Source organism: Typopeltis vanoorti, chromosome 17, assembly GCF_054136105.1.
Source record: "Typopeltis vanoorti isolate ZY-2024b chromosome 17, IOZ_Tvanoo_1.0, whole genome shotgun sequence".
NCBI lineage: Eukaryota > Metazoa > Arthropoda > Arachnida > Uropygi > Thelyphonidae > Typopeltis > Typopeltis vanoorti.
Window position 1 is genome coordinate 14261322 of NC_143565.1, and position 26079 is coordinate 14287400.

General features: G+C 38.2%; 1 protein-coding gene across 1 annotated transcript in view; it reads right to left on the minus strand.

Annotated features, from left to right (window-relative positions):
* Positions 1–235: 235 nt before the first annotated feature.
* The window catches only part of LOC150097174 (mitochondrial ribonuclease P protein 1 homolog), a 37796-nt gene continuing 11952 nt past the window's right edge, over positions 236–26079 (minus strand). The window contains exons 2-3 of the mRNA XM_090407333.1: positions 12062–12161; positions 236–452 (exon numbers count right to left, since the gene is read on the minus strand). Coding sequence (XP_090263459.1) covers positions 320–452; positions 12062–12161 — 233 coding nt within the window. The 3' untranslated portion in view covers positions 236–319. The remainder of the gene's footprint in view (positions 453–12061; positions 12162–26079) is intronic.

The window sequence follows — 26079 nt, forward strand, 5'->3', positions numbered from 1 at the left end:
TCAGTCGGGCGTCCGGAGCACGCTTCATCTTTGATGAACTTACGACCACGTTTAAACTCATTTATCCAAAAATAAATAGTGAAGGGTGTTTTTTTAGCAGGTAGCAATTAAATGAAGGAAATGACAGCATTTGTGATCAACTTATATTTAAATAAATGAGCAATTTATGACCACGTTTAAACTCATTTATCCAAAATTAAATAGTGAAGGGTGTTTTTTTTTAGCAGGTAGCAATTAAATGAAGGAAATAACAGCATTTGTGATCAACTTATATTTAAATAAATCAGCAATTTGCATTTCTTTAATTAAATATTTGTATTTAGTTAATCAATTTTTGAAGTTTTCTTTGTGGAACAAATCTCAAAGCTTTATCCCAATCTCCAGTGTTTTTCATCTCTAGCATTATTTGAAGCACTTGATTAATACTCAAAGACTTTGATCCACATCTCCATCTGAAAGATATATCAGATCATATACTACTAAAGATAAACACAAAATAGGAAAGATGTCATTCATATATATACACACGAGGGCAGTTCGAAAAGTTTGATAAAAAAAATAAGTTAAACACATTTTTTTTGGAAAAAATCACCTTTATTTCTCAACATAGTCTCCATCCAGGTCTACACATTTGGTCTAGGGAGTTCCGAATTTTTTCATCCAATCTAAAAAGTAGGATTTGTCAAATTGTGCAAAACAGTCATTGACAGCCTTGAGGACATCCTTGTTCAAAGAAAATTTTTTCCCACCGAGCCAAATTTCTAAGTTTGAGAACAAGAAGTCACATGGGGCCAACTCCGGAGAATATGGTGGATGTGGAATCAATTCGAACCCCAATTCGTGCAATTTTGCCATTGCGATGGCCGATATGTGGGATGGTGCATTGTCTTGATGAAAGAGCACTTTTTTATGTGCCAATCTTGGCCGTTTTTTCTTCAGTTCTTTTTTTAAATGCTCCAACAATGATGCATAATAGACTCCTATTATTGTCTTGCCCTTTTCCAAATAGTCTATAATGATAATTCCTTGGGAATCCCAAAAAATAGTGGCCATCACCTTCCCAGAAAAGCGGTCTTCACTTTTTATCGATGCTCTTTCACCAGTATTGTTCACAGTTTTGACTGCTGCTTGGACTCAGAGTGGTGGATCCAAGTTTCGTCTACAGTCATGAATCAAAGCAAAAAATCCTTTGAATTGCGATTAAACATTGCCAAACTGTGTTGAAATGTCTTTTCTCATGCGTTTTTGATCGACAGTCAACAATCGTGGCACCATTGTGCACACAGCTTTTTTCATGTGCAATTTTTCATACAGGATATTATACACCCATTCAGTTGAGATGCCTACAATTTCAGTAATCTCATGCACTTTTACTCAGTCTTCCATAATGATACCATGGATTTTGTCAATCATTTCCTTCGTAGTGACCTCAGTCGGGTGTTCAGAGCACGCTTCATCTTCAATGAACTTACGACCACGTTTAAACTCATTTATCCAAAAATAAATAGTCTTTAATGCTGGTGCAGAGTCCCCATGTTGCATGTAACTTGGATTTGATCTGAGTGGCCGTCCACTTCTTCAAATAAAAGTGTTTTATCACTGCACAAAACTCGTTTTTCCATATTTTTATGAAAAATGCGAACACAGTCATTTTAAATGTTTGGCAAACGAGAACTATGTGTCGCACGGGGCTAAAATTTTGCCACAGGTCATGAAAAAGATAAGTGCCGACACTGGTATGAATGAATGAATTGTGTCACCATCCTTTGGAAATTTACCAGACTTTTCAAACAACCCTCGTATATATATATATGTGTATATACATACTAATTTTTTAGACTAAAATTGGCATAAGCAACAGTAGCCTTCTGATACCATTAATTCATTTAAATAAATAATTCAAATCTGAATAAATATTTTAAAATAAATTTTTAACGTTTACCCAGTTCCTTGGTCTATCTCTTATTTTGGGAGGGGATTCCATTCCAAAATTTTCATAATTTGTTTATTTTGAGACCAGTTCATCAAAGGAATGGACCCATATAATTTGAATCTAACCCATTTCCATTTGCTAAACATAATTCTTGCTTCATGGTTCTTGTATTTGTGAATGTCTTTCGTGATATTTTCCTAAGATGCTTGTGTGGCCTTTCTTCTTTTTTTTTCTTTATGAAGCATGGCCCATGTTTCTGCTCCACGAGGGTAATACTCCTTGCACAGATGCAGTACAGTCTTAATTTAGTTGTAATTAATTGTTTCATTTCCTAATTAATTAATTTCTTGCGAACAACTTAAAAGCTGTGTACATTTGAATTCTCTCTCTATACATCCTCATCAGACAGATTCCATATTTATTATTATTTACCACTGAATCCAAAATTAACTCTTCTATGGATTCTTCAATTTTCAAGGATTCTTTGTAATATAGAATAAAAGCCAAAAGGCTATTTTTCTGGCAACCTTAATAATAATGAAGGGGATACAAATCCTTCGATGTTTATCTGCCAGTAAGCGAAACTCTAAGAACTATGAGTTTCATACCGAAAAACTATCGGCAAATCCAAGTAACCACTTGGTAGTACAACACCAAGGCAACTCGTATCAAAGGTGGAGCAAGCTCACTATCCTTGATATTTTCTCAGAATGTAAAAACATGATGTAATACTGTAATTACATTATGAGGAGAGGTCACTACCCAGACCGGTTTCAACCTTTTTTGAGGTCTCATCAGTGAGTAGGTAGACCTGGAAGATAACAAGGTGTAAGTGAAAAGAACTTACATACCTTCACTATACGAATGCCATAAAGGTGTGCCTGTATATTATAACATAGAATAAAAGCCAAAAGTTGCCTTGGTGTTGTACTACCAAGTGGTTACTTACACTTGGATTTGCCGATAGTTTTTCGGTATGAAACTCATAGATCTTAGTCCATAGTTCTTAGAGTTTCGCTTACTGGCAGATAAACATCAAAGGATTTGTATCCCCTTCATTATTATTAAGGTTGCCAGAAAAATAGCCTTTTGGCTTTTATTCTATGTTATAATATACAGGCACACTTTTATGGCATTCGTATAGTGAAGGTATGTAAGTTCTTTTCACTTAAACCTTGTTATCTTCCAGGTCTACCTACTCACTGATGAGACCTCAAAAAAGGTTGAAACCGGTCTGGGTAGTGACCTCTCCTCATAATGTAATTACAGTATTACATCCCCTAGGGGCTGTGTTTTTACATTATGAGAAAATATCAAGGATAGTGAGGGAGCTTGCTCCACCTTTGATACGAGTTGTCTTGGTGTTGTACTACCAAGTGGTTACTTACACTTGGATTTACCGATAGTTTTTCGGTATGAAACTCGTAGATCTTAGTCCATAGTTCTTAGAGTTTCGCTTACTGGCAGATAAACATCAAAGGATTTGTATCCCCTTCATTATGATTTTTTGTAATATTGCTTCATCTTGCATTCTATATGATAACAGACAGACATCATCCGCAAAATTTAAATAATTTAGTGTTTCATAACTTCCAGTGCATGCCTGAATTATATTTCTCTTCTGCATTCATTATGCAATCCATAATTATTAAAAAAAAATTGTTAGGGATAAACACAACCTTATCTTCTACCAGTCAGTGTTACAAAAGCTTTAACAAGTATTACATTATTTATAATTGTTATTTAATTCAGTCTTCCACTATGAGACCTCAGTCCTCTTCAGTGCTCTGGTACCCAGAGAAAACCAATTCTGCCTCCCTCCCCTCAATTATCAATAGTTTAGACTGGCTAACACTACTGTGAAAAACCAAAATACACACACAAGAAAAGCACCTCTGTAGCAGAGTTGGAAGAATGATGGAACAATGTGCTCTTTTATCAGGAGGATCTGAGTTCAATTCTCATCATGAAAACCAAGTCCACCTGGGTGCTCTGACTTTAAGTGAAGTTAAGTTTGCTGATATCATACAGAGAACACATGCAATTAATAAACAAAAATACCATTAGTAGCAGTAGATGGTACTATTAGAAAGCCAGTGGATAGATGGAGGATTAAGTAATTTAGATGATAGGGTGTGTTGTATGGAGTGCCCTAACACAGTGAGTTCTTAGACTCATTGGAGGTGTAACTTAATAATAAAAGTACCATCATCATCAAATTCCTGATATGCACTTGGGATGGGGGTATACTCTTCATGTAGTACTATTACAATATCCTATGACTATGTTTTATCTGATGAAAAAAAACTGAGTATCTGGAAGGAAAAACCGAGTTTTTTCATCCAGGCAAGACACCCAGAAGAACACAAACACAGTTAACAGACATAAACAGATTGCTCTCATTGCTTTAGCTGCATCATCATAATCAAATTTCTGATATATATATATCTTTTTTTTTTGGGGGGGGGGGTTATACAGGATATTACAATTATAGCACTGCGTGAAAAGTTTACATCATTACCAACTTTCTATTGATAATTTTCCTACAAATTAATCTGTTATCAGTCAGGACTCCAGCATCATTAGATCTCACATTTTGGTCTTTTAAGGCACTTCTTCTGTAAGTCTTTTTCCTGCCATCCTGATAACAAACTTGTTTTGCTAACCTTTCCTTTCCCATTATGCTTAAGTGACCATACTGATGCCACCTTAATTAAGCTCTGCTCACATATTCCTATCATGCCAAAGTAGTGTCAAGTTCTTTCTTAGTTTCCTCATTTTTATCTTTTTTTTCCCCGCTTATCCTCATTATGATACTGTCATTGATGTTATATATTCACTCCCCTAATCCTTCTCAGAACTCTCATATCTGGTCTCCAATCTTGGACAAAATTGTTTTATTTCTAACACAGCTAAGAAATCCATAAGTTAAAATGAGTTTGAACAAACTCATTTTAACTTATGGAAATGCAATCATGAGTTGGATGTTAACAAGCTATATTGTTAACCTTATTAATGCATTGGTGAACTTCTGGCATCATAAAATGTTTATAAGCATGGGGTTCTGTGTGCATTAAATGAATTGGAGATACAATTTATTAGCCCATGTGGTGTTCATAAGTACAATTTTGTATATTCAGAGTTCATAAGTAGAAGTTTGCCTGTACAACTAGTTTAGTGTTTTGACTAATTTCTCTTTTAGTCAATATAAATTTATTCAGTTGATTTCCTACCAACACCACCTTTTCTATTTCATTTCTCTATTTCTATTTAGTTTGTTATATTCACTAAAAATTATACCTAAATAAATGAAATGTTTTAATTGTTCTATAAGTTTTCCATTCAGAAATAGTCAATATTTTCCGTGTTCCTAGCTATATTTCCTTTTCATGTTGTCCCACCCATGAAAGATTATTTGCAAATCTATAGTACATTCTACATCATGGGTAGGCTAAGGATTATTTTCTATTTTTTCATCAATTTTATGTTTTTTTTTTGTATTTTTTTACAGACTAGTAAATAACTTTTTACTAGTCTGGAAAGCTTGCTGTAGCAACCAAACATGGAATTTTTTCAAGACACTTTAGGCTTCCAATAATAATAAGGATGATGGTCTCATACTAGGAAATGAAATTCATCTTCCACCTAAAGACAATCACAAACATCTATGCACATGGCAGAATTCAAACCCATAGCCTGATGGTTGGAAAGTTGGTATGCCAACCACATGGCCAACAAGCCAGCTTTTTCCTACAGAATTCATTACAGCTGTCATTCAATTTAGTTAGGAAATTCTGCAGATTTATGGAAATGCACACTAAACAAATCCTAAACTGAATTTGTTTAGGAAGACAAGAGCATCTCCATAAAGAAAAGAGCTAAGTTGAATATTTCCAGTTCTGATATTAGACATAATGCCACTTTCCTTCATATTGTGATTCATATAGTTAATAAAGAATTAGAGATAATGTGCATATCTAATTTAAGATCAAACCATCTTTGAGTACCTCTTTGATTTCTAACTGCTGATTTACAATTCCAATATTAAAAATTCAATATAGACTATGTATTGCTTGATATAATGTACCGTTTGCACTATATAATTTCAGTAATTCCAACTGCTTTTCTCTTTGATACCTTGTCATATACCTTTTCAGATTCAGAAAACTCAAATAGAGATTTCTTTTTATATTTCCATGATTTCTGAACTATTTATCTTATGTGAAAATATTATTATTATTATTACGGGCAACTCCAGGGATTCATTAGAATCATCGAGGGAGGCCCTAAATCATATTCATCACAACTATTCGACATTCATACAGTATCTATCATACCTCGCCTTAAACTCATTCACTGTCACAGAATCCACCACAGACTCAGGGAGCGCATTCCACTCATTCACTACTCTAAAAGTAAAGAACCCAGCTCTAACACCTTTACTAACCACACTTTTGCCCAGTTTCCATGGATGTCCCCTAGTCCTCCCACAACCAGCCCTGTTCTCAAAAATATCTTCTGAATTAATTTTATAGAAACCCTTCAGTAATTTGAATGTCTCAATCATATCTCCCCTCCTCTGCCTATCAACCAATTTTGCAACCCACAAATCCTCAACCTGTTCTCATACAATTCATTCCACAGACCTGCTATCATCTTGGTCACTCGCCTCTGGATCCTCTTCACCTCCTCCCCATCAAGAAGAAACCTAGGTGACCAAATCTGAGCACAGTAGTCGAGATGGGGTCTTATCAAGGCTCGATACAGAGGAACAATAACCTGCTTGTCTCTGCTTGTCAACGTATTCTTCAGCAACCAAGTGATTTGATGAGCTGATTTGGCCACTTTTGCAATGTGTCCCCTAAATTTCAATTCCTTATCCACCAACACTCCTAAATCTCGTGCCTCATCAATTTCCTGGAGCACGGTTCCACCAATGCAGTAAACTGCCTCCAATCTTTTCACCCCAAAATGCATAACCTTACATTTTGCCACATTAAATTGACATCCATTCTCCCTAGTCCAGACCTCCAATCTATCCAAATCATCCTGCAAAATTTTGACGTCATCTGCATTCACTATTGCCCTACCCAACTTCGCATCATCCGCAAACAAATGAACTGTTCCTCTCAGATCCTTTCCTATATCATTTATGAACAAATTAAACAGCAGTGGTCCAAGAACAGATCCTTGTGGCACACTACTAGTCACAGGCCGTCTTGTGGACTCTACTCCTGAGTAAACCACTCTCTGATATCTCTCCGTCAACCACCCTCCTATCCATCTCACCAACCCTATGTCCATTCCCATATGCTGCAATTTACTGATTAGAATTCCATGTGGTATCCTGTCAAAGGCCTTGGCAAGGTCCAGTAGAATCACCGATTACCCTTATCCAGTTCAGCCATCACTGTGTTATAATACGTGAGCAAATTACTGAGGCATGACCTACCCTTCACAAAACCATGCTGTCCCCGATACAGTATCCCATTTTCTTCTATCCAATCTTGTATTTTCCTCTTGACTATTTTCTCTAAGACCTTGATAATGATTCCTGTTATGCTGATTGGCCGGTAATTTTCAACAGCAGCCTTGGAACCACCTTTGTGCAGTGGAACTATTTTCCCCTCTTTCCACCCCCTTGGGACTGACCCAGTCCTGAGGCTCAAATTAAACAAAATGGTCAAGGGCACTGACAATTCTTTGGCCGCTTCACGTACGACACGAGCTGGTATACCATCCAATCCCACAGATGTATTGACATTGAGGTTCTGTAATAGACTAGTTACCTCTACTTCATTCATCACAATTCCAGTATAAGCTGTTGGTTCTTCCATTTCTGCAAAGTCACCACTGGATGATATACTCTTGCAAAGTGCTCGCTAAGTAATTACACAACATCGACTGATTCGGTTACCTCCCTACCCTCAGCATTTTTTAAGATCATTCTACCATGAGCATTTTTCCTTTTACTTGCAACATATTGAAAAAACTGTTTGGGATTCTCTTTAGCCTGCATGGCCAATTTCCTTTCGTAATCTGCTTTTGCTTTTCTTACCACCCTTGTTACCACCCTGGCCTGAGCTTTATACTGTTCCTGCACCTGATGGTCACCCTTCTCCTTAAATTCCCTCCACAATTGTTTCTTTTTTTGCAGCTCAAGCTTAATAGTGTTATTCATCCATTTAACCCCTACTTGATTTATTATTCGGACTCTTGGTATACAGTCAACCATTGCCTCCTGCAAACAGTTCTTAACCACCTCCCATGCACTATCAACATCCAGCCCTTGCAGTTTTACATGCCATGGCATTGAGCCAAGCACACACTTAAGCTTGTCATACTTACCAGCCCGGTAATTCCACATGTACCCAGTCTTAATTGTAAATTCGACTCCTTTAGCCACCTCCCAAGTCATGACCTTATGGTCACTCTCACCAATTGGTGGCAAAATGGTCATGTTCGTTACAGCTACATTCTCAGTTGCAATTACTAGGTCCAGCACTCTCTGCCCCCTGGTATTTTCCACTACGTGTTGCCGTAGATAGTTGTCCCTTAATAACTGCATAAAATCCAATTCCTTCCTCCCATGTGCCCTCTCCTCTTTCCAGTCAATGTTACCATAATTGAAATCACCCATAATAATTACCATCCTTCCACTCATTTCTTCTATTTGCTTATGCATACTATCCCCACCATCCACTCCATCACCCAGTCTATAGCAGCACCCAATTGTATATTTTGTTCTGCTAGATTCTATCTCACACCAAACAGCCTCAAATGTGCTTTTTTCCCCATCCTGCAGTTCAACTTCTATACTCCTTGGCTGAAGCTCATCAGCTATCATCAATAACATTCCTCCCCCCTTTTTATTCACCCTGTCTCTCCTGAACACGCTATACCCATCGCATTCAATCCCACTAGCTTTATCATCTTCTGTCAGCTATGTTTCACTAATACCGACAACCTGTGGCCTGGAAGTGCCAACCATGGCCAAAAACTCTTCCTTCTTGTTCCTAATACTCCTGGCATTAGTGTACATGAATCGCAGAAGCCCATTTGTCCCATCCCTACTTTGATGCCTTATACTAACTATCCCATTCTGATTTGTTGTCCGTCGTACTCGCCCGGGCATAATATACTCATCCATACACTTAACTGCCCCCCCTAAAGTCTGCATATCTACTCCCCCCCCCCCTTAATAAATCTAGTTTCCCTGAGTCTGTACATCCACTTCCACATCATTCATCAACACTCTTTCAAGTCTCCGTACACCAACTCCATTCAAATGTAACCCATCCATCTTATATAAGTCCTTTCGCCCATCGAACTCATTCCACACATCCACAAATTCCACACCACTCTCCATGCATAACCCACGCATAAAGTCATTGGCAATTATCGCCCTCCTTCTAAACACTTCGCTGTCATACCGCGGTAAGATACTCACCATCCTAACTCTCTCACTCTTCTCTTTTGCTACCTCAAATAACTCCCTCACATCCTCTATCATTTCCATTTTGTCCGCTTTCAAATCATTCGTTCCTGCCACGATTATCATCTCTTTCACCCTCTGTTTTTGCAGTCGAATAGATTCGCTGACGTCCTTTATGTTCGCACCCGGCTGGTACGACTTCGTTAAACTCTCAATTATTACGCCTCTTAATAGCGAATCCCCATACAGCACTCGCTCCTTCATTTTATTGACGTTTACGAACATTCTATTATTTGCCGTCACAGACTTCTGCCGGTTATTTGTCGGTACATTCAACACACATTTTTCCGTACGCTCCAGTTGTCTTTTGGCTCTGTGTATCGCGCCATTCAAACGGGCAATTTCGCTACTCGCATTTATCTCACCATTTTCATTATCGATCAAATCATTCATTCTTTCTGTGTTTCTACCTTCATTTACACTTTCAGCAACGCTCTCACACCTATCTGGCACTACCACGCAATTCTCTAGCACACCACCATTTTCTACATTCTGACTATCATTAACGATATCAGTCTCGACACACGAAACACACTTGAAGTCCTCATTCTCTTTACACTTTCTACACATATTAATTCCACTATCACTTTCTAACCAGACTCCCACCACTCTTCGCAAGGCATACATCTCACAGACAGCACATTGCATAAATTCGTTTACATCAAAACTCTTAAACAAACATGGCGACCTGGCCGCCATTTTTTTCTTTATCGGTGCCATGTGTACGCTATCTTTTCTTAAAAATAATAATTAAAATAACAGAAAACACGCAAAAATTGCACAGACACACCAAGAAACAAAAAAGCAAACAATACTACTTAAAATTCTAGTAAAATATCTAATGTTAACACAAAATAATACTAATCTTTTCAGGAGCTCTCGACAAGCCGATGATCTAATCAGTGCGACACGATACGACACTGACACTTCCAATTGGCCTGAACCCAGGAAGCTTTTCAATAAGTTTCCTTTTCACAATTTTTCATAACCTTTTCCTAGGCTTGCTTAACACTTAACTTACCTGGAATACTTAGTAAGGAAATTCTCTGTAATTCTCACATTGTTTTTTATTTACTTTTTTATACATGGTACCAATGTTCCCTCCAAACTGTGCACGCACGCACGCACGCACGCGCACACACACACACACACACACAGGTCAAAAAGGAAGTGCATGTGCCTATTCTGTGCATGCACAAAATTTTTGCTATAAGAATTTCTAATTTACAGTCTTTAATTTTTGAATATACAGTAGACTCTCGACTATCTGGCCTAATGTGGCAGAAGGGCAGGCTGGATAACACAAAAGCCAGACAGGCCAGAGTTCTAGGCCTACCTTTTCACACAAATGTGAAAAGGTAGGCCTAAGATGAAAAAGTTTTGCAGCATTTGGCCCTTTCAAAGTATAGGCAGAGAGGGCAGGTGGATGGAGTTTTGGTCTTGAGCCAATTGTGATAAGCAGTTTTTTTCTTTTACAGCACTGGCACACTTTTTTGAGAACCAAGGCTTGGATGGTGGCTGAGAGTTTGGACTGGAATACAAGATGAAAGCCTTCATTCTTGTGAGAATGATTTCTATTATTCGGTCTGAGCAGGTATTTTGATCAGAATTACTGAAGAAGTAGTAAGTATCAAGTATAAGTATCAAGGGAAGGAGGAATAGAGTCACAGAGGTCCTCCCAGTTGGCTCCCTTGGCACTAAAGGACATGAGACTCTGAACTGGTGGCTGTGTGTTGTTCTGCAGCAAAAGAGTATGGTTGTGCAGTTGTGGTAGTTTGCATGGTTGTGGTCCGAGTTTCCAAGAGGAGAACCGACAACCACAGTATACATGGAAGGGAAACTTGTCAGGAAGAGGTCAAGTGTGTTGGTAAATTGGAGTGGGTTGTCTGGTATTCTGGTGTGAAGATTGATGATCTGAGATAGGTCATTGCTGATGGCAACACCTCAGCATCCCTGCCTGTTTGATTGGTAAAACTGGAGAACAGGAGCCAATATGAATTGTGGACTAAATTCCCCAAGAAGGATGACCTCACTATTGGGGTACTTAGACTATAGAAATTGAGTTTAGAGATAGAGAGAAATTTGAAGAGCTGAGAGTGGTTGACAGAGTTCGGAGGGTCATGGAGAGAGCATATGAAAAGGGCAGGTTGATTTGGTAGGGAAATGTTGAGCCAAAGCAGATCAAACAGCAGGGATTCAAGTTTTTGCAGTGTCTGACATGGTATGTCAGTTCTGATGAATGCACGAGTGCGGCCCTTGTGCATTCATTGAGTTTTAGAGAGAGACAGTGAGAGAAATCATCAGAACTGGCATGGTATGTTGGTTCTGATGAATGCACAAGTGCGACCCTTGTCATTCATCAGAGTTTTCCTTGTGCATTCATCAGAGTTTTAGAGAGAGAGAAATTTAAAAAGCTCACAGCAGTTGACAGAATTTGGAGAGTGATGGAGAGAGCATGTGAAAAGGGCTAATGTGTTATAGTTCTTATGACCATTCTTCAGCGGGTTTGCTATATATAAAAAAAAAAAAACTAAAATAATAAAATATACTGAATTCAACATATTCAACAAGGGATTATAACCATCAGGTTTTTCTTTATGGCCTAATTAAAGAGTTAAGATAATATTACTTACAAAAGGTAGTTATCCAAAGGCAGTTTTACAGCTCTGATGTTTTCCTTTTTGCTCTTCATTAAAGAAACTGGTTGAGATTGTGACTGGTCAACATAAGCACCTAGACGTAAATAGGAAGATAAAGGAAACATTATCCAGAAACTGAACATTTAGAAAAATGTATTTTTAGGTATATTTACAAAATACAAATAGACGGAGGACTTTATGTATATATAACTTCCACACATAAAATAATACAAAGCCTAGGGCAAATATACTGTATGTCTGCAGAGGTCATGATAAGAGGGTGTTCTGAAAAGTTCTTGGCCTAAAAATGAAAAAACGAATTTATAATTTCAAAATTGTTTTTATTTTTCAACATAATCTCCCTTAGAACTAATACATTTATTCCAGCGATGCTCCAGCGTCATTATCCCATTCCTGTAGTGGTTCTCAGTAAGATCTGCAAAACACCCCTCTACAGCTGCAATCACATCTTGATTTGAAGAAAACACTGACCAGCGAGTAAGAGTTTTAGTTTTGGGAAGAGATAGTGGGAGCCAAATCTCGAGAATAGGATGAATGATCCAACAATTCATAGTGCATATCCCTTAATTTTCCTATTGCCAAAACACCTTTGTGGGCAGATGCATTGTCCTGATGAAATATGATTTTTTTTCTTCTGCAAACACGAATTTTTTCGTCTAGTCTGGTTAAAAGATTGGAATAATATTCCCTGGTTACTATTTTACCCTTTTCAAGATAATTAATAAACAAAATGCCTTTAGCATCACAAAACACTGATGCTATGATCTTTCCTGCAGATGGAACCGACTTTGTCTTCTTTGGTGTGGAACAACCGATTTCTGTCCACTGTTTTGACTGCTGTTTGGATTCTGGTGTGTAATGGTGAATCCAAGTCTCATCCATAGTAATAAATCGATGCACAAAATCACTTTTATTCTTGTTAAAATGCTCCAAGCACTGTTCAGAGATTTTCATGCGAGCGAGTTTTTGATCTGCTGTGAGCAATTGTGGCACCCATCTTGCGTAAAGTTTCATTTGCAATTCTTCATGCAAAATATATCCTACATGTTCTTTTGAAATGCCTATAGTCTCAGCAATTTCACGCACTTTGACTCACCAGTCATCCAATACCATATCATGCAGTCGATCAATGATTGCTGGTGTTGTTACACTTTTTGGACGTCCTTCAAGTGGATCCTCTTCAAGGCTGGTATGGCCACGTTTAAACTCGGCAGCCCATTTCTTAATTGTTGAAAACGAAAGAGAAGAGTGCCCATAAACCTTTATGAACTTCGAATGAATTTCTTTTGGCGTTAAGCCTTCTTTTACAAAGAATTTTATAACCGCACGATACTCAATTTTATCCATTTCAAGGGATACAGACAACACTTTTGCTTCAGACAGCTGTATAAAGCAAACTACTTGATAGAATGACTTGCAATTTCACATGGATGCTTATGACAGATGTACCAACTTAGAAGAAGAAAGAAAAAATCTTGCTGATAGGATTGCCATCTATGGTCAAGGCCGAGAACTTTTCAGACCACCCTCGTAATAAGGTATTCACAGAGAAGTACTCTCTCTCTCTCTCTCTCAAGAATACTTTTTGCGGGAGGCTGTTTCACAGAACTGAGGTAATTGGAATAAAGGGTGAATGGGATTAGCAGGTTGAGTTAGTCAATAATTCAAATGTAAAAGGTTGGGTAGCTGTCGTTCACATTTTGTAGGCTTAACAGAAATGAGGAACATGATGGATGCCAGTTATGATGAAAAACATCCCTGGAAATATCTGTAGACATAATGCAGAGACTAACTTTCACATAGACTCCATTCTCTAGATTCTATCCCACAGAGAGAGAGATCTGTGAGAGAAGGGTTATCAGTTATCCAAACTGCCCTCTTCTGAACACATCAAGAATTTATGAGGTCCTAGGTGTAGCAAAAAAAAAAAAAAAAAAAAAAAACATTCCAAGGTTTGGAATTTGTAGGTTGAACAGTAACAGCTTGTGTGAAAATGAATGCTACATTTTCACTTAGCTGAGGATGCTAGTTTTGTGCAAGAAAAAGCAAAGGTTACTATCAGTAACTCAAGTGAGATCCAGTCTTTACTGTTACAGCTGACCATTTTCATTCGTTTTAATCTCCTTTACCTAGACATAAGCAAACAAAGCTGATGTGTGAAGAATCTTCACAACTAGTCTACTTGTATAAATGGATACCGATTTCACATCAATTGCTTCAAGTATCCCATAATGCAAAAATCTTATGGGATGGGCCAATACCTACACCAGTTTCAACTACCAATTCAAGTGTGAATATACACTTGTCTCCAAAAACTCTGAGTGACCTAAAAGATCACTTTGCAGTCAGTTAAATTTTCTTCAACTATCTCAGTTTTGAAATATTTAATAATATAGTAATACACTTCAGCAAATAAACCACAGTGATAAGGTTGTTTTTTTTCTTCTGAAATTATCTTTGATCACTGCATTCCATTGGATGCTTGCCTGTGACAAAGCATCTACCGACAAGGTCATCAGGAGGGCCATCAAATGTTGTCTGTTCTAGAAGATAAGGTGTTTGAATCATAAGGTTTACCTGCCAGTGGGTGGAGTTGAGGCATTTGTAGATGTTGTTTGGCAGAACCACTGCAGGATATCCTGGAGTGATCCAGATCAGAGTAATAAGTCAGAATGATCCTTGTGAGTTGCTCATTGAGATTAGAGTGATCTGAATGATCACCTAGTTTTAAGAGATCATTCTGTACTTATACGGCACCAGTCTAGATAGTGGCCCTTCCCATAATGTTCTTACATCATAAAATACTGAGGCAATTGATGTGAAGTCAATAGTCTCTATATACAAGTATATCAATCATGATGGTAATTCACTAGAACAAGAACTTTGTTTACACTGGATTAAGCAATATAATATCTTATCAAGTATAATTTACTGTGTGAATCAGCAGTACAACTTACATCTATCTCCTATCCAGAGTATTTAATAATATCATAATATACCATTTTACTACCTTAGAATATATATGAATTCTGCACTAATTTAACTTTGATAGCTTCTTGGATCGGGCTTTTACTGATGAGATCTCAATGAAGGTTGAAAGTGGTCTGAATGGCCTTTCCCATTATAGGATACTGATATGAAGTCAACAGCTTCTATATATATATATATATATATATATATATATATATTTTTTTTTTTTATGTTGGGTCCATATACGAGAGGTTGGCTGGTCAACCTATAGTACGTTAGTACCGTATATGGGTAGTGGGTTGGGAAAGGAGAAACTTGTTTACATTTGATTTAAAAGCCTGTATGTTGTATTCCTTGGGAAATACATCAGGGGGGGGGGGAAGACTATTCCTCAGTACTGCAGTAACAGGGATGAAGTAGGAGGAAAAGAAACTTGTTCTGTGGGTTTCAAGGTATACTGCGAAAGGATGTTGGGCAGCAGCCGTACCTGTTCCAATGGACTTAGTACAGAGTGGAGGAATTACTGATGCTGTTTCGGATGAACATTTTCCATGGAAATATTTATAGAATATACAAATCACAGAGACTATGCGTCTATGTGAAAGTGAGAGGAGCAAGTTGGTGAGATATGGGTCATTTATCAATCTAATTGCTCTCCTCTGTATTGAGTCAAGCATTTTGAAGGAGCTTTTAGGAGCTCCACTCCAAATCTGAGAGCAGTATTCGATAGCTGGGCAGATTTGAGCTTTGCATAATGTTAACAGCTGTTTAGAGGTGAAGTAGCATCTTGAGCGAAAGAGAAAAACCTAGATTTTGGAAGCTGAGGATGCAATGGTCGTGATGTGTTTATGCCAGGAGAGGTTTGTGTCTGGGTAATTCCGAGAAGAGAGATCTCATCTTGTCTGGGAATTTGAGTGTTATCAAAACAGTGGTGGGGGAAAATAGTTCTTTTTTGTGAGAAATAAGACAGAATTGGGTTTTACTATCGTTGAAGTTGACGAGGTTATCTGAGCCCCATTGGAGGCTTGGAGGTCAGAATTAAGGGCAGTGGTGGTTGATGTTCTAAGGGTTGAAGTGAGTTGTGTAGAGTAGGGTTTGTCAAATGAGAGGGAGGAGTGTAATGTGCTGTCATCTGCAGAACTGTGTATTGGGTTAGAGGTCAATGATATATAGAAGGAAGAGGGTCGGTGAGAGAACTGAACCTTGTGGAACCCCAGCATTAGTTGGATGGTGAGAGGATAGGGAGCCATCTACCATCACATATAGTGTGTGTCCAGACAGGAAGCAGAAGTCCTGAGACAGTCCAAATGATGGGAGTTTGCTTAGTAAGCCTTTGTGCAGACCCAGTCAAAGGCTTTAGAGATATCAAGTGCAGCTACTTGGGATTAGCTGAATTTCTCCATTACATTTGTCCAGCAATGGGTGATGTATGAGAGAGTAGATCTTCTCCTGTTGATCGGCTTCGATGGAATCCGTACTGGTGGTCACTTAATAGTTGGGCACCTTCAAGTTAGAGTAGGAGTTGAGAGTTTTCTCCATCACATTAGATAAGACTGAAGTGAGTGAGATAGGGCAGTAGTTAGATGGCAGTGATTTGTCACCCTTTTTAGGAATGGGTTGAATGTGGGCCAGTTTCCAGACTTTGGGATATATATCAATAGAATAAGGAAGTGTGTACAGACGGCATAGGATAGGAGTCAGTTCTGTTGCACAGACTTTCAGGACAATTGGAGGAAGGCCATCAGGGCCAGGAGACTTTTTTGTTTCTAATTTAGACAACAGGTTTATGATATTGTTTTGGCAAAAGGATACAGGGGGGATTGCATGTTGGGCAGTTGGAATGACTGGAGGGCACATTTGCCATTGTCAGTTATGTGTGCATTGAAGGCAAAATGTGGCTAGGAGGTTAGCTTTTTCTGTAGTGATGTTGCTATTGAGCCATCCGGGTATGAGAAAGGTGGGAGTAGTGTAGGGCAAAATTACGACCAATTGCCTTGGCAAGAGATCAAACGGCATGGCTGCCATTTGGACAGGCTGCAAGCTTCCTGCCCGTTCAAATTCTGTTTTAGAAGCATTGATAATTTTCTTGCATCTGTTTCGGGCTTCAGTATAGGCATTGAAGGAGGATGCGGTTCTTGATTTGAGCGAGTTATGGTATGCCTGATTTTTCATTTGTACCGCCTTGGCACATCTTGTGGAGAACCAGGGTTTAGTTAGGGGACAGCAGTTCAGAGTGTAGTGTGGGGAATGTATGTTTTCATGCCAGTGAAGATTACTTTGGTGATACGTTTGGTGCATATGTTTGGACTGGAAGACCGGAAACAATAATCCAACCATGGGAATGTAGCATAATAGTCTCGGAGACCGTCCCATTTGGCACTGTTATAATGCCAAACTACTCTTGTGTGGGAGTGACTGTGTAAGCGGTGTTGTATGGGGGAAGAGGTGAGCACTAGGTTGTGGTCAGAATTACCCACGGGGATCACTACATATTTGGAGGGGTCATTAGTAAGGAAGAGATCTAGGATATTTGGGGAGTGGCTCGGGTTATCTGGTATTCTGGTCGGCTTTTGAGCAATTTGTGTAAAGTCATTAGTGATGGCAAATGTTTCAGCATCTCTGCCTGCAGGATCTGTACAACTGGAAGAGGATAGCCAATTGGTGTTATGGACATTAAAATCACCAAGGAGGATGATTTCGCTATTAGGAGAGTGGGACTGGAGAAAATCAACTTTTAGGGAGAGGAAATGAAAGAGCTCAGAATGATTGGTGGTATTAGGAGAGAGCGATAGAGACAGCAGATGAATTTGACTGAGTGGGAGGGGGGGGGATAGCTTCAACCAGAGAAGGTCGAAGTTGGGCAATGGGCAATTCTAGGTTAGGTGTTCTCTGGCAGAGTATGTCAGAGCATATATATGCACAGACGCCACCCTTGGGCCGAAAGGAGTTACATAGTGTATAGTTAGGAAGGTTGAGATGGATAGTGCTGAGATTTGAGTTTCTGTTAAAAAGAGTATGTGGGGTATGGCAGACTACAGATGGTAGTGGATGCTATTAAGGTCTGAATTGAGGCCATGAATGTTGGTGAAGTGGATATACAAGGTTCTGTGAGGCATGGATTTGACTGCAAGGATCTTGCACGTTTCCTATGCAGTGCCTGCATACTGGTCTCCATGGTGGCTGCTAGTGGAGTCACTTGGTTTATGCACTAGTTTGGTTTGTTTGTAGTCTATCATCCAACTGTTGTTTCCATTTTGGCATTTTTCTTCTAGTTGTCTTCGGAGTTGGCATCTTTGTTCTCTCTGGGCAAAGGTTAAATCAGGTCGAGCACATATGTGCGACTGGGGAAAAATGTCCTTTAGCTTGTTGTTTATCAGCGTTATAAATTTGGATGTGTTTGTTGGTGTGTCGCAGGTCACTTTCACGAGAGGTGGAAAGTTTGTTCCATCCTTTCTTTATGGGTCCAAAATGATGGCATTTAACAATATTTTTGGGATCGAAATTGCATTCTCCTGCTTGCAACGTCTTCTTTTAAGGATTCATCGTTTTCCGTCGGAAACTTCAGAATAACGGTGTTGAGTCTCCTATTTTCTGCCTCGAGTGACTCGTGTACCATAGATGCAATTAGTTCACGAAGTTCATTAGCTGGTGTACAGGTGCACTTGCGATCGGGCACTGGTCGTTGAGTATCTCGAGCTTTGTTTCCACCTTTCTGATTTTGCAGGAAAAAGTATTTATCATAGTATTAAGCTGTTGATTGAGGTTTTCAACTCTTGCCTAGGGTTAGTAGCTGTTTTACGGACGGGAGGCACATCGTACAGAAGTAGGACTGGTTGAGATCGGTGAAAAGCTTTTTCAACGATTCATCTATTTTTGCACAGGAAGTATGCAGCCACTTGCAACAGAAATTGCACAATATACCTTTTTTTCTTTCTTTAACTTCGGTTTCACAGCTGCGGCACTTCGTGATGTCATTCATGTGCAAACTTTGTTATGCTTCAGTCAAGGATTAAAACAAGAATCTAATTTCATGTCAAGCATAATATACTGAGCATTGTTTGTAGGTAAGGGGAATAGAACTAAGGCCCTTTTTCTATGAAAAAAAGACATAATTGTGTTTTGGAAACAAAGGACTAGATTGTGGTCATTCCACTGAAAGTTGTATGGAGAGAAGTGCTCAGTACACCGAAGCTTGAAATTTTTGAGCACTAAAAGGTTTGTCATATGGTGAGTGTTATCATCAGTAAAACCTTGAATGAGGTTTAAAACCAATGGGAAAAAAAAGGCTGTTTATGATGAGGAACAGGATGGGTAAAATAACAGAGGCCTGATAATCCTATACATCAATATCCTTTCTTTCATTGTTATATAGTGATCAGCATTCATTATAATAAAATGCATCGATAGGAAAATCTGAAGAGAGAATGATCTCTATCGTAATGTACTGTGAACAACTAGGGGGAAGACCTGAGAATTCCTCTTTGCCAAATGCTATCAAATACCTTGGAAATGTCAAGTGTAATAGCACAAGTTTCTTCAAACCTTTCCATGGCACGTGTTCAAGGGTGAGTAAGGAATCTGATGTTGATTTTGACTGGTGGAATCTACAATGGTTGTCAGCGATTAGTTGCAGTTCTCCAGGATGAAGAAGTTGACTGTTGGACATTCTTACTTTAGACAGCACTGATGTAAGAGGGATTGATGGAAGACACTTGTCTCCTCTTTTTTTGGAATCAGTTGTATACAAGCTTCTTTTCATACTGTGGGATAGATGTCAAATGAGTATGATATATTCGGCAGAGATGAAAGGCAGGTGTTATTTCAGTTATCCCACCACTTATGTTCATCTCTTGAACATAAGTGGTGGGATACCATCAGGATGCAAAGCCTTTTTTGGTATCCAGTTTGTTTCAAGATTATTCTGATGTCTTTCTGGCACAAGTCATATGAGCCATGGGATGTAATGTTCCAGTGGAAATGATTTTCTTTGGCCAACTGTTCAAGAATTGGATGGGTCAGGTCTTTACATGATTTTGCAATACTACTGTTCGGGTAAGAGAGAAAGGTGGGAGCACGTATAGTCAGAAATTGCATTTAACAGTTTTTGAATGGGATGACTGCTACTGCTACAGGAGGAGAGGTTCTCTACAGGTAGTAGAAATAATAATAATTTTCACATACGAAATAAGAAAAAAAGAATAAGAAAAATAAGAATATAAAAGAATAAGAAAAATAAGAATACGAAATAATAACAATTTTCACATACTGAAAAAAAATTATATTCCTGGAAAAGGAGTGTCCTGGGTTCGATTCCTGTTGCCGACGTGAGGAACTTAAGGATCTTTCTCAGACATAGCCAAGTTAGCCGATCTTGTGACATGTCACAATGACAGGTCTTGTGACATGGTTTTTTTTTTTTTTTTTTTTTTTTATAACCCCACCCTCTCTTTGATTGCCTTTGCACACATCTTAGAAAATCACGGATTAGATACTGAGTAGTAATATTAAACAGAGTGGGGAATGAAGCCCCTCATCCAACATGGAATGAGGACTGTCTGTCACAATTTCATAATGAGTATCTGGGTTTCTGGAAGGATCACAATAAATATCTACATCTGGAGAAATGAAACAGTAGTCTGACCACAGAAAGGAAGTTTCAAAGATCTTTTCACTTGACATTATTGTTATAGTGCCAAAAGAATATAAGGTTGTGAATGGTTGAGTTTTTCCCACTAGTGATGAAACTTGGATGAAATTATGATCTGAATTGACAATGTAGCTGGAAGGAAAACTTATAAAGAAAAGATCCAGTGAGTGGAGAGGATTATCAGGTATTATGTTTCATAGATGAACAGTTTTGCTTCAGATCACTGCTTACAGCAAACTTAGCTTCTCTTCCAGCATGGGTGGCTGAACTTGAAAAAAAGGAACCAGCTAGAATTCTGGACATTAAAGTCACAAACAGGAAGAAGATGGCTTCACGGTTATGGTAATTTGTTGGATTTCAGGAAATCAAGCCTCAAGGATAAGAATTCAAAGAGGACAGAAAGATGATGGATATTATTATTATTATCAGACCTCCAAGGAGTCGAGGACAAATGTCTATCATGGATATCACAGACATGATGGATACAATAGAAACATGGAAGTTTATAAGGATATTTTATTGAGAGTGAGGAATATAGATCCAGAGGAGGATTTTAATACATGACAAGCGAAAGGGAAAATAAAGATCATCCCTGTAAGCTGAGTAAAATTATGGCCAGTAAAGATGTAATATCTCATTATATGTTGGGAGCAAGTGGAATCAGTTGCCAATGGGAACAGTGGTTGCATATTCAGCGAATAATTTAAAAAGAGGCAGATTCGTACTGTGTAATTGACTAACTGGATGTGAGATCTTTACCAAGCTGTCAAGGTATTGCAATTATATGCTTGCTTGGTTGAACGGATAGCTCCTTCACTCTCCAACATATAGGTCATGGGTTCTGACACACTCTACATATGACTATCTTGAAGTATAAGATGATTTTCATTACCCTGTGTGAGATCACTACTCTGTTTATTGCTCTACTCTGCTTATCTAGAGCAAGGATTCTGGATTATTTAATCCTTAGCCCACCCACAGTATTAGTTTATGTGAGTGAATCCTCCCATGAAACATTGTGTACTTATCAACTTATAATCCTTTTAGTACCTTATCCTTCCCACGATACTTTTTTAGCCATGGATAGGATAAAAGTTAACATAATCCAGTGACTCTGTCCTAGAGAACAAACACAACACTTTTTCAGGCCACTTGAGGATCCTGGATAATGATCTCATATTAGGCAATAAAGAGTCTACCACTGCAAGACTTTCACAAACAACCATAGTGAATCTGAACTCACAAAATATATATAGTGGAGATGCTTTTCACTCAGGCAACCATGTCAGCATGGGAAATAATGTATGATAGGTTTATACTTTTATGTAAGTAGGACTTATATAAAAAAAAATTACAAAAATAATAAATCTATTTTGATGTACATTGTGGAGTAATGTGGAGGAGAGAAGAATGTGGCAACATAGATTTGCATATACAGGTGTCCAGATGCTACAGCCTGTGTTTTTATAAATATAGAGGATAAGAAATTTTATGGCTAATATTTCAATTAAATAGCAGCCATGAAAATATGTAAAAGACATACAACAGACTAAAAAAACTGTGGACTAAAAAAAGACTGATTATAAATACTAACAGAACTTAAAATATACTGCAAAAAATATCTTGCTATGATTCATGAACTGAAAATTAACAGTTTCAAAGAAGAAATAAAAGCATGTGTTAGAGAGCACATTATTCAGATGTGCTGAAAGTAAGTGATACTATTAGGAAGCCAAAAAACAGAACAAATGAAGCCCATGATCATCTATAACTAACTATAAAACAACTATATTCTTCTGATGTCTTTCAGGATTTATTCTAGTCTTAATAACAAAACACTAGAAGAACAAGCAACGAACAGCACACACAGATACAATGTATGTGTACACAGAATCTGGTGACCTGGGTTTCTTGATGGTAAGTAAGTAGTGGGCAGAATTCAGAAGCAAGTAACCAAGGTGGGTCTAAGGAATGCTCACAATGAGGACAAAATTAAAGTTTATAGATTACAAAGTTCAGTTGATGCAGAAGAAAAATTTTAATGTGTGACAAAAATGTCACACTGAAAAATGTCTGTTAAAATAGCCTGTGGACTCCTTGGAGGTGCTATGTAATAATAATAATTTTCACATACTGAAAAAAAATTATATTCCTGGGAAAGGAGTGTCCTGGGTTCGATGCTCGTTGCCGACATAAGGAGCATAAGGATCATTCTCAGACATGGCCTCAGACATTATAAATGACGACCTCCTCTCAATTACTATTAATCCTATCCACAGCTTAGCTGATAATGGTCCATTTCATTCATCCTACTCATTCAATAAAACCATATGGTACATAGACATCCTAAACTTCAAGATCGTCTACAACCAGTAGACGATCTTGCTTAAAACCCTGATCTCCATATCACTTTCAATAAGGAAAGGATAACTTGATCATCTTGAAAAGTCTTGCCTTTTTTCTTGTAAAAAGGATCTCAACAAAGCTATCCTTACCCTCAGTAATACACAACTCACTAGACAGGATCAGATCTCACTTCCTGAACTGATATTTACTTCCAGCTTTTTCTGATATACACACATCATATCAGTAGTTTCCTTAGCTTCTAACAAACTAAGCATTCTTTTCTGCTCAAGATGCTACTTTTCACCCATCCAGCTACTAATCCCTTACTGCTAATGTACAAATCTCAATGTGACCATCCTTAGCATACTATTCACATAGTTAGGTGGTGTACCTAAATCTTATGAAAAATTCTCAAACGGTGTCAAGAGGAGAGTGATTCAGCTGATAGATAATTCCTCACTGACTCACTTCAACCTGCCACACAGATGCTGTTTCAGCCTGGTCTTTTCTACAGTCATCTTCATTCTCATTTATTCCATCAGCCTCTGTTTTCATGAGGTGTTTTCCAACAACTACAATCTCCAACTCTTTAAGAAAAATGTCAACAGATTTCTTCTTTCCAACCCTGACCTGCACCCTATACAATGGCACTAACATGCTGTAGGTTCTTCCACTTCTTGTGTATGGGATTGACATACATAATCAAAAAATTATTAACTTACTGAAATTGGTTATTTTATTGGTTTTGAAATTATTACAATTCAGGGCTTGTTTATCACCTTTAAAATGAAATAACAATATGCACCAAAAAAAAAAGGAATGAAACTGGCTTCAAATAATGCAAAGAGTAGATAAGAAAAATATTTTCTTACTTGTTTCTCTCAAAATAATTCCCAAAGGACTGAATAAATACATTTGTTATAGCATTTATATAATTTTTGGAAAAAACTTGGGGAACTGCTCTGCTGTGATATTTAGTTCTGCTGTCACATTATTATTATTATTATTATTATTATTAAACAAGACCTCATGGAGTCAAAGACTCATCTAGGAGGTCCTTTTATCTCACACACATCTCATCATACCGGGTCTTAAACACATTCAAACTCCTTGCAGACACCACACTCTCAGGCAAGGCATTCCAATCATTCACAACTCTGCACGAAAAAAACCTGCCTCTCACTCCCCTACTCACACCCTCTTTATACAGTTTCCAGGGATGACCTCTGGTTCTCCCCTGATCTCCCACTATTCGCTGTAGAACTTCTCCACCATTGATCCTATAGCAACCCCTTACCAACTTGTAGGTCTCTATCATATCTCCCCTCTTCCTTCTCTCCACTAGTCTCTGCAAATTACATCTTTTCAATCTTTCCTCATACTCGATATTCCAGAGGTCAGAAACTACCTTAGTCAGTCGCCTTTGGACCCTTTCCAACATCTCCTCATCCTTCTGAAAACCAGGTGACCAAATCTGGGCACAATAGTCCATGTGTGGCCTAATCAAAGCCTTATACAATGGAACAAGAATCTCCCTACTTCTACACGTCAGTGTCCTCCTCATCATTCCCAGAAGTCTTTGTGTTGTCTTCACAATTTTGGCGATGTGACCCCTAAATTTCAGATCCTTATCCACTATCACTCCCAGATCTCTTATTTCCTCTACTTCCAACAATATATTCTTACCAAGCATAAATTCTGCATCCCATCTTTGTTTTCCAAATTTTAAAACCTTACATTTTGCAACATTGAACTCACACCCCCATTTGCTTGCCCAATCACTCAATTTATTCAAGTCTTCTTGCAAGGCCACAACATCTTCACTACTCTTTATGGTTCTTCCCAACTTTGCATCATCTGCAAACAACTGAATATCTCCATCCAAATCTTCGCCAATATCATTAATATACAAGTTAAATAGTAATGGCCCTAAAACAGATCCCTGAGGCACTCCACTAGTGACTTTCCTTTTCCTGGATATTGCACCCCCATACACAACTTGTTGATACCTATCAGATAGCCAGTCTCCAATCCAATGCACTAATCTAATATCCAACCCCATCTGCTCTAGTTTGACTGTCAACTTATCATGAGGCACTCTATCAAAAGCTTTTGCGAAATCCAAGTATATTACTGTGTATCCTTCTCCTCTGTCCAAGGAAGCAGTCACTTTATTGTAATAAGTAAGTAGATTACTAAAACACGACCTCCCTTTAGCAAATCCATGCTGTCCATCAAAGATTATACCATTGTTGTCAACCCAACTCTGGATTCTAGCTCTCACAAGCTTCTCCAACAACTTAACCACAACACCCGACACACAGATAGGCCTATAGTTTGATGCTTGAGTTCGATCACCTCCTTTATGAAGTGGCACAATCTTGCCCTCCTTCCACTCTTTAGGGACTTGACCAAGTGCAAGACTCGTATTAAAAAAATATGTCAAGGCAGGTGTCAACTCTCTGGCACATTCCTTCAGAATACGTGGTGATATATTATCAAGTCCCACAGCCTTATTTACATCTAGTTTACTCAACTCCCCAAACACCTCTTGCTCACTTACAGTCAGTCTCTCCTCCCCATCATCAACTGCTCTTAATCTCTCCATGAAGTCACATTCACAAGATTGAAAGATCTTTATGAACTGCTCATTAAGTATCTCCACCACACATTCTGCAACAGCTGTCTTTATACCATTTCCTCCAATCAATGTCATCCTTCCATAATCATTCTTTCTTTTGCTGGCTACATATCGAAAGAACTCCCTAGGATTCTTTTTAGCTTCATTAGCTAACTGCTGTTCATACCTCTCTTTAGCTACTCTCACCAACCAAGTCACTCTCCTTGCCTGGTCTTTGTAGAACTCATGAAATTGGTTACTTCCACTTCTCTTATGCTGCCTCCACAATGCCCTTTTTCTCTGTATTGCATGCTTAATCTCTTTATTCATCCATCTCACACCTAACTTATTTAACCTTCTCACCCGTGGTATACATTTAGACATTGCATCCACTAAATATTTTTTGAA